The sequence below is a fragment of the Danaus plexippus genome, chromosome 12 (assembly GCF_018135715.1).
Source record: "Danaus plexippus chromosome 12, MEX_DaPlex, whole genome shotgun sequence".
NCBI classification, from domain to species: domain Eukaryota; kingdom Metazoa; phylum Arthropoda; class Insecta; order Lepidoptera; family Nymphalidae; genus Danaus; species Danaus plexippus.
The window spans coordinates 6,734,149-6,750,119 of record NC_083545.1 but is presented as its reverse complement, the minus strand read 5'-3'; the positions used below and the strand labels follow the sequence as shown (position 1 = coordinate 6,750,119).

At 33.0% G+C, this 15,971-nt stretch overlaps 1 protein-coding gene across 3 annotated transcripts in view; it reads right to left on the bottom strand.

The window, feature by feature from the left end:
• Nucleotides 1-3,866: 3,866 nt before the first annotated feature.
• The window catches only part of LOC116772489 (uncharacterized), a 47,611-nt gene continuing 35,506 nt past the window's right edge, over nt 3,867-15,971 (bottom strand). For all 3 annotated transcript variants that reach the window (XM_061522200.1, XM_061522201.1, XM_061522199.1), the window contains 5 exons: nt 12,467-12,758; nt 10,282-10,415; nt 5,490-5,583; nt 5,163-5,317; nt 3,867-4,651 (listed from right to left, as the gene is read on the bottom strand). In XM_061522200.1, the coding sequence (XP_061378184.1) occupies nt 4,366-4,651; nt 5,163-5,317; nt 5,490-5,583; nt 10,282-10,415; nt 12,467-12,619 (822 nt within the window). In that variant the 5' untranslated portion in view covers nt 12,620-12,758 and the 3' untranslated portion in view covers nt 3,867-4,365. The remainder of the gene's footprint in view (nt 4,652-5,162; nt 5,318-5,489; nt 5,584-10,281; nt 10,416-12,466; nt 12,759-15,971) is intronic.

The window sequence follows — 15,971 nt, the reverse complement described above, 5'->3', positions numbered from 1 at the left end:
AACAAAAACTTCTTACAATGGCAAATATACGCGTGTGAACATGTGAGCTCAGATTTAGTTTAGAACTTATCGTTACATTTTTTGCATCCTTTTAAACGACTTGTGGCGTCTATTCATTAATAATCAAAACAAAAATCAATTTTCTAAATAAGGATTTCTGTATAATAATAGGAACGTAACTAAAATAGTACAAAAAAAGAAAAGTAATATAGAATATTAAGGAAACAATTGTCTTATGTCTTATCGGTGTTGTAATTTTTTGCGATATTTTTATTCAACCATTGTTAGTAAATTCCGTTTTTAGTTTCTCTATTGTAAAATCTAAATCTGGAACTGACAGGTCGAAGGCTTTTCATTTCTTTTCAGCCATGTGCAACATGTTTCGCAGCTTGTAATACAAATGGGTATTAATTTCTCGCACTCTTAGTTCACCCAAAGTTGGTCGATATTAGACATCCATTATTAAAGGCAACGGCGTCGCGGACGTTCTTTTGTTTTTGGCCCTTTGTCAAACACGCCTCAAAGACAAACCCACTCTATATGTCCCATGTGCATATATTTTGCCCACATATCAAGGAAGGAGAGGTTCCTCGGGAATTGTTACAGGTCGATTCCTTGCACTTGGTATCGCTGCGCTTATTCCCCTCGGCGCGGGAATTTGCACTCAGTTTGCCCAAGAGGTCTGTCAGGATACGTTTTGGTAAATGAAAACAATTCCTGATCCCTTCTCTGTGACAGAGAGATCTTTTTTTAAAGCAACGAGCGCAATGTGCCATCTAGGTGTTTTGGCCAGCTCCGATGGAACGGAAAGTGGCTCGCAACCCAACACTATTTCAATTTTCCACTTCGTCATTGTAATTTTGAGTAACCATGATGGTCGCGATCTTAGTGAGACGAGTGACTAGTGCAACCTCGTCTAATGCTGAATGTACCTGACAGCCAGCTTCTTTCTTAGTCAACTGAGATTATTAATGCTTCAGAACTCTATCCGGTATTTAACCGATAGATCAATATACCCCGGTAACAACGGTTACACCAAAGACTATTTTCAAAGCCAATCCAATTTCGACTCCAAATTTGTTAAATTTATAGGGCGTTATTATGTGATCAGATGTTATTATATTGATTAAAGGTACAAATTAAAAAACAAAAACAAACTTTTCAGTACTCACGTAATAATAATACCATTGTTGTGGTGTACCGTTTTTCGGTTGTGAAGACAGGAATAGGAAATACCGAATAAAGAGGAAACTCAATAATTTTGATGTCCAATAGAATTGTATTGAATGAAGCTCCACCTTGGGACTTCCACTTTTAATGGACGCTTTAAGATGGCTATATACTAAGAGTAGAGAAAAAGAGATTTCCTTATTGTGAATTTTATTCCAATACAGCGATACCTTGTTTCTGAATATGAACATAGTGAACCATTAACTGGAAACTACCAGGAGTCCAGTGACATCCGGAAACGTCTTAGCATTCCAAACATGAAACAATCGACTTGGAACTTTCACGACGATCATTTAACGGTCCTGTTAGAGCTTCCGGGCGTGAAGCAGGAACAGAACTCGAACATGAATTAATGCTATTTGCTCTAAGATGGTACAACTTTCCACACCTAGTTATATGATCGCGTCAAATTAATCAAAATTAAAGTTTTCTATAATAACTAAAGAAAGCGTTTCAAAAACTTTGAGTTACATTGTAGGACTTTATCTCCAATAGTATTTAATATTGTAATTAATATCTTAGTAGATAATCTAATCAGCAACGAGAAAAATGGAGGTGCCCCCTTTTTTTTCGGTTCAAGTTTATTAATATATAAACAGAATCCATTTAGCTTTCGCTGACGGTCTCGCCATACTGATACGTAACCCCTAACACTGTCAAGTAATACTATTGAATGAAGTGGATAAACTTTGTCAGTGGACGGATGGATTGAGGGCAGAACCAAATAAAGGTTACTTACTGTCTATGTCTCGGTAGGCGGAATACAAGATAAAGCTCATACGATCCGAGATTATCGTTGGGCGGTCAATGCGTTTACAGGGTTACAGAGAATGCACCATTTAAATTTCTCGGTCGTAAGATTGATAATGCAGGTCCATCCATCTTAAGAAGGAATAGTAGATAGCTTTTTAAACGATCTCAACAAGGTAGATAGCCAACAGATCAGTAACGTCAAAAGCTTGAATCTGCGATGATTACCTAACTTCACGTTTAAATTGGCATTTCCTCGTCTATGATTTAAAAAAAAACCCTTTGGAACCCAAATGCAGGCGTCATAAAGATGTTGAAGTTGTGGCTCGCGTTCATGCTATCAGCTGATTCATCTGCTTTATTTAGGGATCGCAATAGTTTTCGGATAATACATAAGAGCTTCCAAGAGAAATTTTCTGGGGAAATCTGTAGATGACTTCGTTACATCACTCCCAAAAGACAAAGATGCCCCAGAGCCTAGATCCAAGACTACAATTCCATAAATAGTTTATGATAAGAGTACAAAATAACAGAGTAGGGTTAGGATAAAGTAGAAAAGCCCAAGATATCGATATATTAAGGTCCTTTATTCGGCAAGACGAGAATGCTAGATATAAGATCCATGCAATGAGTTTAAAGATGCAGAACGAGTGGTTAGACATAGGAGATTTTTGCATCTCCTTAGAACTAAAATGGCGCACCTTGATTCATGATTGGTCGCCAGCATTGCTAAAATTGCATCTCATTGGTTTTGTGAGAGAGAACACTAGGGCTATAAAATCAAACGTCAAGCCTTAGTCTATCCTTAAAGCGACTTCGGATTGGACTATAATGATGGATACGTATGAGAAACAATACAAAATCCAGGAAGATATTTGTGCGTCGGCCTCTAGGCTAGACATATTTATGTAGTCGTGAATTTTAAAGCGAGTTGTGATGAGAGAGAGAGAGAGCTCACGGTTCCTTGGGAAACCTTCATCCCCAAAGCCTATGCCATCAAAGTCAATAAAGTTAGTAATAATTATTTATAATAATTTAAAATGTGATGTTCTTTATAATTCTAAGCTTAACGTTATTTATATTCGGATATTAACTGGGAGCTCTCATGATACTGAACTAGCGCCATCTGTATATTTGTTATAATGGTATAAACTAGTGTTGACAATGTCAGAAACAGTAATTTAAATATCCAAATACAATTGGTTTTATAATTTATAATGAGAATCTTAGCATGTTTTACGTAATGTTTGGTGTTTTATTATTCAATGGAAACTCTTATTAGGGAAAATAGCGCCCTCTGTATGATATTGTAACCTACCCTCACCTACATATGTTACCTTTGAATATTATAAATATTATAAAGTGCTAGACTGGGGTTCTGTTACGAGTTGTGGAGCAAAAAACATCTAAGTGGAAGTACTGCCTAAATTTATTTCTAACAATAAATATTTCGAACTCACTCGAAATAGGTTCGTCGTGGATTTGTACGCGGTAGAAGTGGGAGCGAGAGGTATAACGGCTAAATCTCTCTACAATCTACTAAAAGACTTGGGCCTGTCCAGAACGATCAGCAATTCATCCTTGGAACGTACTTCGAAGGCAGCCCTAGTAGGTTCTTTTCTGATTTGGTCAGGTAGGGAGAGGAGCTTGGACAGTGGAGGTGAGCGTTTAACGCTCGTTAGTTAGGGGCCCCTTAAACCTACACCTGGGTCGCAAATCCCAGGCACTGTTGGAGCTCCTGTCCTTACAACGATGTACCCGGCACCCGCGCAGTGAATACACGGAGAGAGGTGTCGTCTCTTCATAGGTATATCTTGAAGTACCTTAAAGTAAAGCACTCATCAAAGAGAATTTCAACATTGACTGGACAATATAAAACGACTGGGTTCAGTATAAAATTCATTTATTACATATATAAATTATACAGCGATACAACAAATATAATTGAAAATATATTAATAAAAATTTTTATCTGACGTCATCAATCTCATTTCCCTTATATTCAATGACAGGTAAATTAATATGGCATTTTTATAAAAAAACTTAAAATATTATTTACAAAAAAATTGTTATAAATACACGCTTAGGTTAAATATTACTATGTTAATTATAAAATAAAAAAGATCACTAACTAAAAATATGTATTTAATCAGATCTTATATTAATTTTATTTTAAAAATCGTTGGAGGATTCTATGCAGACAACACAATGACATTTAAATACATTTAAAAAATTGTATATTTTTTTAAACTATGCCTTCATGCGCACTGGGACCAGGGAGTTTGCCAATGCCAAAATTATATTCATATTCAATGACAGCTGTCAAAATGACTGTCAAATTCAATTCAACACGTCATTGTCAATGTCATTGTCATCGTTCGGATACTAGTACCGGCTGAGTTTACTCTCCCTGTCTGAGTAACCTTTGGCGCTCTCTCTGTCTGAATATTTTCCGTTATATTTATTGTATCTGTGTTCCGTCTGTCTGTAGGGCTTCTCGCTGGCGCTGTAGTGGATCTCCGAGGGTCCGATGGTCTTGGACCAGTGATGAGTCCAGTAGAAGTGGTCGGGGTACCTCGGGTAAGGGTTCTCCCTGCACAGAACCACGCAGTAGATGAGGCTTCCCACCAGCGTTATGAACCCGAAGATGAGGAACACTATACCCAAGATCCTGAAACATACAATGATGGTATTAAAACAGTTATTTCAGGTAAAATTCCGTAAAAAAATATATGAGATCATCAAATTAATACTTTCTACAATCAAAACTATTGTTAAACTAGTAATGTGTGGACCAACTGTAGCGTCGTGAGAAAGGTTCAGATATCAAAAAGACTTCACCGAATGTCGCATCAAATTACTTTTACCGTTTCTTTGTGCGGACTATTTTAAAATATAAATTGTTTTTTAATGTCCTCCGAAGCCTCCATTGTGTGTCATTGGGACGTTCGAGTGTAAACCGCACCGCGATCCGCTGTGAGTGACCCACATCCGACGTGGGAAGCTATTTATATGATTAATCGGCTTTTGTGATATATTTTTTGCAGTTAAATCGATTTGACACGCAAACAGGTTACAAAGAACTAGGTTAATTAATTCCAAGCGCGGTTCAGAGACAAACTAACACTTAACAAATGTATCGAAATATTCGGTTTTCACGTGTTTTGTGTTTCTTAACTCACCAGACGAAGAGAGGTTCAAAGAACTGCAGGACGATGACGAAGCCGAGCGTGACGAGGATCAGGCCGAGGTTGAGGAGCAGCATCAGACAGCACATGCCTTTCACGTTGGGACAGAAAGGGTTGGGAGCAGACATCGCCTCCACACGGACACCGGCCTGGCCGATATAAACACATACACACATATATCTCATTCTTGGAAAAGTTTTATTTTAACATTTTATTTAGTATAAAACTATTTTAAATTTCTCACAAACATTTTATATTTCTTTGTAAATATTATACTAAGTAAACTCTTACGGAATTTGTTGTTAAAAGATAGGAACTTACCTTCCTGGAGACCTTGGAGCGGTGTGTGGAGGCGAGGGAGGGTGCCACGGCGCTACGGTAGGAGTACACGCTGCGAGGGGCTCGAGACTGACGACTGTACACACACACACACACATACAAATGTACATACATACATAAATTATATACAAGAATAATTGTGATGGTACAAGATGTTTCATCATCCCTTGCTATCTGGACGCTGCTAGTAATGATTGAATTGTGTTTTATTTTACATTAAATTTGAACGTTTTTTTTGGTGTTTCATTGATTAAATGTCGATCGTTATAAGTATGTTATAGTCAGCAGCGTTACGGACACGAGTTGACGTAACATACACTAAACTAGTTGAGAACCGAAGTCGTTAAAGGAGAATCCATTGGAGTTTGAGAAGGAGAGGGCAATTTTTGCAAACAAATTTAGGGAAAGAAAAGACGTCATAACGACATTGAATGGTGAAGGTAGTTGTGATGAAGAAATAGATGCTGTACGAGAGATCATCACGAAATTCCCTCCCGGAGACCCGCCTGGTATATGTAAGGGAAAAATTAATATGGAAGAAGCGACTTGGTCCAATACCTGGTGTTGCACACAACTAGGAACCGATTGCTGTAGACGACCCTCATAAGGACGGTCGCTTAATTAGAGGAGGTCTATATATTTAGTAATTAACGTACTCATTAAAAACTTCTTTAACAGATGACAGATTTGGTAATGTTTTTGAGAGGAACTTTTAAACTTCCCATATCAATATGAAATGCTCTCAAAGAATTTAGCGTATTGATATAAAAATATATTACAATACTTACACAATCCAATTGATTAGATGTAATCTAACATCAAGTGAAATAATGTCTTTCTGAGTTTATACGAGTATGAGGCATATTATTTCATCGTATGTAATCCTTTCATATTTCTATGATACAAACACGACCAATTTATATAGATCTCTATTGATCAGAACATTATTCATGCAGTTTCCTCTAAGGAGGATGCGTGCATATAAATTTACGTCCAGAATACGAGTACATTTTTTAAGAGTAAATTTTTTTTTGATACTTTAAAAAAAAAAAAAATTAGTAATATTTTTAAGATGATAAGAATTCTGTCTGATTTCTCCCCGGTCGGATCTTCTCCCAGTAACCCGTCTACCACGGCATGTTTCCTGGGATGTGATTCTAATTTTGAAGCAGTGGACCAATTCTCATTGCTCATTTATTTTGTTTATTTCTTCAACTCCACTTGTATTCTTATAAATTATTATAATGACGCTCGTTTATTAAATGACTTAATTCCATTAAACAAACATAACTAATATATTTTTCATTTTGTTTTCTTCACACAATAACAAATTTAGATTTTATAGCGTTTAAGACGTGTTCCCTTGGTTTCACACCTTAGTATTTTCATTACGAATCATTAATTACTGCTATTTATTGAATAGGTTCCGCGTAAGAAGTGACAAGGAGAAGTACTCGAGACCAAGACTGTCATCTTGCGCGAGATTTAAAGATCTGTTATTTTGTATATAAAAATACTCAAATACAATAGTAGGTATCATCGTCAGTTATAATTGCACCATTGTATACTTATTTCATTTGGTTAACTCAACTTGATAGGTCGATACTTAACCTTTGACTGATAAAGTAACTTAATTAAAATAGCCCGCGTGCTTTTCAGTTGTCACATTTTAACTTTTAACAAATTCCGCCAGCGGTTCTTTACACGAGTTTAAAATGGCTATCACAAAGAAATATATTAAATATTCAATATAAACGTAATGTTTTTCACTCACAGATGTTCTGGTTTATTTTGGAATGCTTTGTCCTAGCAGAATTAACATACTCTTCCGTAATAAGCCCTAAATGTTTTTTACGTTAGGCTTCATTCACACTTCATCTCTTAATCTTTTATCACTTAGATTGACAATTAATTCACGTCAAGGTCACTGGCCACTGACGCTGTCACGCACTGTGACATAAATTACAGATTTGTCACACATTGACGGACAATGACATTGGTATTGTAGAATAAAATTGTTCTCTGAACTTTGCTGAGATTATTGAATTGAGATCTAAAAGGATATATTTGGTGATAAGTTGTAATGTTGTTCTTTATATGATTTATAATTTTACCTATTTAATAGTAATATTACTACGTATAAAATACGCGTTAGAGGACTTAAGTTAAGTTAGTTTTAACGTGATTACTATAACTATCTCATTTCATGGTGAGTCAATGAACATAGTAAGTGGATTTTTAAAAACTTTAATGTTATTTTTAAATTTCTAATACTGTTTTATATTAATGTGACTTTAAAAAAGTTGGCTCTATATATATAGATATAAACCAAAAATAATAACAAAAATAAATAATTAATATAAAGCACACAATAAGTAACAATTTGACAGACCGTCTAATTGTTCCTTTGGAACCGGTGAAGACAAACTAAAAGAGAAACTAACGATGGTTCAGTTAAAAAACTGTTCACTAACGAGTAAATTTAACCTGAGTCACGATCAAACAAACGCAGAGTAAGTTGTCAAGACATCAACAAAGGATCCCAACAAGGAGTCCTTAAACAAAATATTTGGTAAAAAAAATAAAACCAATCAAGTTGAACAGATCTCGAGGCGGACGTGTCTAACTTATTTTTTTTCCATGTTCCTAAACGTTTACCGTTGTATTAGTTATTATGTATGTGTATCTATTAGTCTTTAATACCAAAACCATAAAGATGGATTTTATATTGCAAGTTAAATTGTTAAAATTTATTGTTTATCATATGTTTAATGTGAAAGTAATTTACACAGTTAAGGCGTCGGTTAAATAGAAAGCTGCTTCTGATCGAATGGCTACGTTAAATTCACTTAAAAACCTGTCAATTTTCCAGTGGACACTGAATTATCTGAGCCAGTTACCTTCACGATGACGTCACTGACTCCGCGACAGTGGGAAACGGAATGGAATTAATTTAGGAAAGTCACCCTCATTATGACAAGGAGGTTATACTATATTAAATTCCATTAGTCTATATACGAATGTCACGTAAAACTTATTACATTATTCTCTTTATGCTTAAACAATAAAAAACATAGCATTTTATTTGGTACACACAGACTTCGACATAGAATTCGCGATAATTATTTATTTTATAGTGTTAATAGTTTAAAATAGTTATACATATATGTATAATTAATTTAAAATGAAACAAGATTTTTAATTGAAGAATATTTTTTTTTAAATATGACCTAAATTGGAATGACGAGAACGTGATTGTTATGTTTTATTTATAAATGTTTGTTTTTAATATTTTATTTACGAATTAATACGATTTTTAAGCATTAACTTATTTGTTTTATGTGAATAAAGATTTATTTTATACTATAATGATAGTCACACAACGACTGTCAAGTGTATTACGTCATATAAATTATCTATTATATAGGAAGAGACAAGAGTTATTTGACATGATTAAATCGAGCGTTAGTTAATATTATATTTTTACGTCCAAAAAATATAGCTTTTTAAGTTATTTTCTCATGTTGTCTTTACTATTAGACGCCAATTTTGCTTTATATATAGCTGTAATTTAATTGCTATTTATTATATTGCACGCGAACCGTTACTCGCTCTTATAATATCAGTACGGGATGCTGCATGTGATGATTGCATCTGCACCGATTGCCTTTATGGCCAATTTTCCATCAATCCAGCCATAATGTGGTTTTGTTTTGTGTCGCAGTAGACGGGCGTTTGAAACGCTGCGTTTTATTAGCATTCAGGTATCTATTGTGAACCCGTTCTTATAACTTTAACTAATTCATGAAACCAGGAATTTTAGGATTAAATCAATCCTTCATATATATTTTATATTATTCTGATATTAGCGATATTTCGCAAAAAATACTGTTCGTTAGTGTTTATTAAAATATATTTACCTACTGTTTTTTATAAAAGAAAATCACAAGTGACAGATAAAACATCGAACTATTTGTTGTACATTAAAATCACTCAACCCAACCCTTGACTGACAATTAGCTCAATTAATATAACGGCTGTCCAAAAAATAAAATCCAGTACGAATGAAGCTATAGTATAAAAAAAAATCACTCACTAATCTAAATGAAGACGTTGTTAAGTGTTTTATGTATATTTTAGTAGTTTTTAAATTATCCTATATATATATTTAGAACTTTTATCATATTAAGGACGTTTTCAGGGCGTTTCAACCGCCCGTGTGCAGCGAGTAAAGCGAACGAGTCTTCAACACGTTAGGGGCTCCGTTGCTTTGAAATAGACGAATCATCTCAGGATAAGAGACGCTAAATGAACAGCGGTGCCTTTGAACACTGCATACACGGCCTCAGTTTGTACTGAGAGAGTTCAGCTATTTATAGGATTTATTGATAGAAAAATAAACATAAATATTTCGGCAAGTGAAGTAAATACGAAATGTAAAATAATGTAAACTAATTAAATGTTATAAAAAATCATAAATAAAATAATGCCGGACTTTAAATTGAGATAGTTTAGATGTATTAATAATAAGTCGTAGTTTTTATATTGCTTAAAGAATATTTGGGATGTCGAAATGTGGGTATACTTTTTTTTATGTGGGTATACGTATGGGTATAAATGTGAGTATACGTAGAAGATTCTTTATCATATACTGTTTGAAATCATTAAGTTACTTTTAAATCATATTATCACTTATATCAAGTACATACTTGACAAAAAAGAAAGAAGGGACACTCATTTAGAAATTCAATTAGGTTCCCTGGTGTTATCTTACCTGATCTCCGAGGGTGGTCTGTAAGCGGCGCTGGTGACGTACACCTCCGAGCCCGAGTCTCTTGGAGATCCATTGGGCCTCTTACCATTTCGATGCTCGCCACCGGAGGGCGAGCGTTTGCGTTCGTCTATCGTCTGAAAATATAATTACAATATATTGATTTTGTAAAACGATCTTTAAGCTTTTAATTTTAATATGTATATATTTTATTATTTACAAAGTAAAAACCAACGTTAAGTTCTTTATCTATTACCTAAACCTTAATATTTTGTCAACTTAAAACCCTTTCAATCATAATTGCTGCATATTATAAGAATTGGGATGTTAATAAATTGTAAAAGTTGTGATTCTCAATTAAAATATATTCATAAAATCAATTTAAATTATCACAGACATTATAAAATATTGTCCGAACCATTTTTAGATTATAATATTTTAAAAAAGATCGTCATTTGAAGTTAATTCTGTAACTGTATTAAAATTGAATACGAAATTTGTGGAAGATTAAATTAAATCGAATTCACAACACCGCACGAAATTCTTTGTTTCAATTAATCACTAAATCTGGAATTAATTGATTGCACCCGTTTTAGAACAATCGTTTGATTCGCAATAAACTTTGTTATGAGCAACGTTTCTCGTCACATTCGACAAGTTTACAGCACGCGTTCCAAACGTTACACTGGTCCGAATTATACGATATTTTTATTTATTATTGGATGCAATATAATTAAAATACATATATTTTTAAGCTGTATTCAAAAAGACTATATCATTTAAAGGGAAAACGTCTTACTTGTTTAAATTTTAGTATACTTTTTTTTTCACTCATCCATGTAACGATTCAAACATAAGAGCCATTAAAATATTAATCAAAAATTAATTGGCACAGAATAATCTTATTAATACATATTTAATTTGCACTTTTCGAATGCCCAATTTCATATATTATTATCATTTGCGTCATTCGTCACTATTCACTCACGACACTAATCCATCAATGCGCAGTGTTCATAACGTTGTAAACAGTTTTCGCGCCATTTTAATCCTCAACTGCGTCTTATGCGTTCAGAAATAAATTTGTTTGTTTGGTGTTCAATGTAACGTTTGCTAATAATTCAAGAAATAATTTACTGTTACCGCGTGATGTTATTGACGACTTCGATATGTTTATTTTTTAGAAGCCAATTTCGTAAACTGAATTTCTGTTAAATTATTAATCGCTAGACTGTATTATTTTTAAAAATATTATTAGATAACTTATGTTTTCAATGTTTTTACACATTTTAACTAACATATCAATCAAAACATTACATTTAAAATGTATTATGATTTATTAATATTATTTACAAATACGGTTAAACGGGTAACTATAAACAATGTCTTGAAGTGAATCGATGTCAGTATCGAGTTCACTGTGAATTATTATTCTGTATTTTAAATCGATGTTCGATCTCGGTCCATTAATCAATTTAATGTTTTGTAATTATCAAAATCTCTTACAATTTATGAAGCAAATATTCTTGTAAGGCCTTGAGTAAAGTTGCCTAATAGCGTATTTAATTATTAACATTAAGATATTATATTAAGATACCGTATGATATTTTTATCGATAACCTACAGTTGCCGGCGACTACTAAAATGTTTTTTCTATATTCTATTCGATATTTTTTTGGGCTGAATGTAAATTGACCTAGATCATTCCCGCTACTATAGTAAAAAATCAATCGAATCGTTTTGGTAATTATGCGGAACAACCGATAAATTTGTAAAGATAGAAATATTTTGTTGATTGTTGTGAATTATTAGTGTATTTATTGATTAATATGAATAATGGGATTATTGGAGCGGGCATTCCATGATTTATGGTAAGGAAACGATTTTATGCATTGAAGTTATTTAGTTTTAATGTCAGTAGGAAAGTAATTAAGAGCGTTCGGCGCAGTCAGGTTTGTTTTGATTCAAATTTTTTATCACTCGCGTGATCCGGTAAGATATTTCTACTGCAGGAAGTCTTATAGAAAAAAAACATCGAAAAATTCGATTTCATTCATACTACTAAACAAGCTATTAAGGTTCTTGTGACAGAATTTAAACTTTAGATAATTTTTTCTCCAATATGTTTTAAAGAAAATAAACTGTTTTCTTACATTGTTGGTATGGAAAATAGATTTTATTATCTTACCGTATATTCCGATAGCGTCCTCTCAGAGGGTGCACGGTGACTGTCATTTTCATCTCTTGAAGATGCTCTGTGTAGAAATCCTCCAGAGGAAGGGGAGTCCACCCCTGACCTATGCGTAGCGACGTAGTGGTTGGTTTTAACTTTGTGCGCCATTTTGTTTTCAAGTGACTTTCAAAATCATTTTCATAACTAAAACTGGGACGAGATCGAGGCTAGTTTTCTGTGTTCAACACATTTTATAATCGACTTCACGAATTCAATAACAGTTTCGGTGTTCCGTGGGTAGCTGGATCTGTAACAAAGAATGGTATAACTGACCTTTGAATGGTATGATAACCTTGATCGAGTAATTTGCGGTTAATATCGATATTGACCTATACGATTCACTTATTTTGATCGGAATGAGATTACAGATTGCTTTTGTACTAACAGCGATTATGGTTGACTGTCCGTTCACACGTTTTTTGGTCCTTTAAGTTACATAAATATTTTATAACGTTGTTTGATAATAATCATAAGATACAATAGTATGGATATGTATTAAAAACATGACTAGCCCCTCGTTTCCCAATGACGGCGACTGATACCTGTTACGTTTATTATAAATGGATTAATCAAATTAACTTTCAAACAAAAGCGTTAACTGAGTGATGGATGTTTGGTATCGATTGATCTCTCGATTACGATATGTGTTTGTATCGACTCAATGAATGGGATCACTCTCACTTGACAGTCACTGAGTAATGATAAAAATTGGGGTCACAAACAGAATTTTTTTTAGTTAAAAGACATATGTATATATTAGTGGAAATGTTAAAAAGTTTTTTGAAATAACTATTGTGTATATGCGAACCAACTCACGGGGTCAATAAGTCGATAAATATTAAGTGACACTAACTTCTAACACAATAATCATGAGAACGTATGTTTGTAGTTTCGTGGGAATTCTTTACTTTTATAATCTTGTTATTCATTAAATCACATTGTCTGAATAATCAAAATGGGATAGCGCTCAAAAATAAACAGCTTTTGTAATATTTTTTTTTGTTCATCAAATCATTTTGCTTTTGATGACTCTACCACTACTTCTGTTTGTTAGTTATAAACATACCATATTTGGCTGTATTGTTTTTGGTATCGCTACAAAATCAAAAATTCTGTTTAATATATTTGTTTAATGTTTTAATAATTATCCTATCCTACAATTATTTCTACAAGGATTTATTTCGGTTACTCCGAGTCATTTTAGGTGATTGTTTTCAGAACAGTATAATTCACAACCAAAATATACCTAGATATTAAAAAAAAAACTTTTTTTTTAAATTAATTTTGAGCTAGGTCATAATATAGTAATTTAAATGAAACTTATATTTTTGGGGTAAACTATGCGGATTTTTATTATTTAAAAAACTACATAATCCCGACGTTTCGGTTACTTTTCAGCAACCGTGATCACGGATTATGTAGTTTTTTAAATAATAAAAATCCGCGGAGTTTATCTGAAAAATATTAGTTTCATTTAAATGAATAAAACTCGCGAAAATCTTAGATCTCATTACATAATATAGTAATCTTATTCTTCTTCATTAATTTAACGGTTGTAATATACCTACATGTCCGCGCAACTACATTTAAAACCATTATAAGGGGTAGTTGTTTCATAAGTATTTTACTTCAGAGGGTAGATGTGACAAAAATAATGTCAAGGCATTAGTAATTACTTTAAGAAAATTATTTATAGATCGTTGTATGATCTATATTAAAGAATAGTAAATGTCATTTCGTATCGTGATTCGTAACATGTGAAGATAAGCCATTCTGTAAGTTTTATTAAAACACAAACTTAAACAGTGACCATTTTGTAATCAATGATAATTGAATAAATTATGTTTCCTATAAATTTTAAGTAACAATATAAAGTTTAGTTGGTTTAATAATTGATCACGAAAACTTATGTAATGATTATTGATTATTTGAATTACTACCATTATTCATTGTAAGTTATAATTTAAAATTAAGAGTAAATGTAATGACTCCACAAAAATCACTTATATTAGGAGACGTTGCTGGTGAAGATAAAGTAGTGTGAGAGCTATCCAGGAGGAAGCTCATTAAATTACTTAGAGTTAGTTATAGTTGAAAATAAAGTGGTGCAAGTAAGTGAGAGTGGTTTATTGGTAAAAATGGATAACCCGACAGGTGGAAAGTGTTAGTGCCGACAGCATTGCTGACGTCACAGCTCTTAATAATCAACGTGGACATGGTTCTCCGACATACACCGGCTATGAAACGTAAAATCATATGTAAGTAACTACCTTCATTTTCGAAATAGTAATTTTAAACTGGAGTAGAAGTTATTTCTCCATCTTTGTGATGTGACTGACACGTAATTCAATAATATATGTATAGAGTGTCCTTAATAACAAAATTTCCTCATAGATCCTACGACAGTGTTCTATAACTAATAACTGTACAGCCTTGATATGACTATTTGGGAATCCTATCCTAAATACATTCATAAAGAAATTTGTATTGTTCCCAACAACACGTAACTTAAAAATATCCAACGTTCATCGTATAAATACAAAATGTGTGATGTATACAGGAATTATATATTAAACTAGCTATTGCACGTTTCTTTGCCTCTTTGAGTTACTTATCCTCATGCTTATGAGGTGTCATTGATTATAACAAGGACTCCTTCATGAAATCTTGATTAAGTGGTAATGGAAGAAATAAAGAACAATATTCGTTCGATGAAAAAAAAAAAACAATTTAAAAAATCCTTTACTTGAATATAAAGTCGTAAAACCTGTGAATGCTATTCCCACCAAATCAGTCCCGCAGTTCTAGAGTTTAGCCGGGACAAACAGACATACAAACAAAATAATTATAAAATACATTTTTGCTCCGCGTATGCTACTATGTATGTATGCTATGTATATATTTTGCTAAATGTACATTCAAATGCGTTTAGCTTAAAGCTGTCAATTTGAAATTACAAACAGACATTTTAATATTATTTATTAGTATATATAGATTAGAATTATTCGCAATTGTACAGCTAGTGTGGCATTTAGTCCGTAACAAGAACTCAACTTTTGTGTTGGACCTCTATTATAGAGTCCGCAGTGGAAATTACAGATCCCATTAATACAATGACCTCACGATTTACCGCATTAGAAATAATTTAAATAACAAAGATATCCAATGCGTTATCAGAATAACAGAACGCTACCAACGTCGCTTCCCACGGTTCAGTGGACGTTCAAGGTTTGAACTTTCATAACAGAATTATAATATGCTAATATTATATTACAAGACTTCCGCGTTTGAATATTTTCAATACATATCTCTGTGCTCAAGATATAAATTAACTTATTAATGTATTTTTCTATACAAGTTGCTATAGAACAAACATTCTCTTTTTCTGAACAATGTAGGTATAACATAAAGTGGTTAACAATTTCTATAGAATTAGTAGTCTTCAATAGTTGTTTCATTT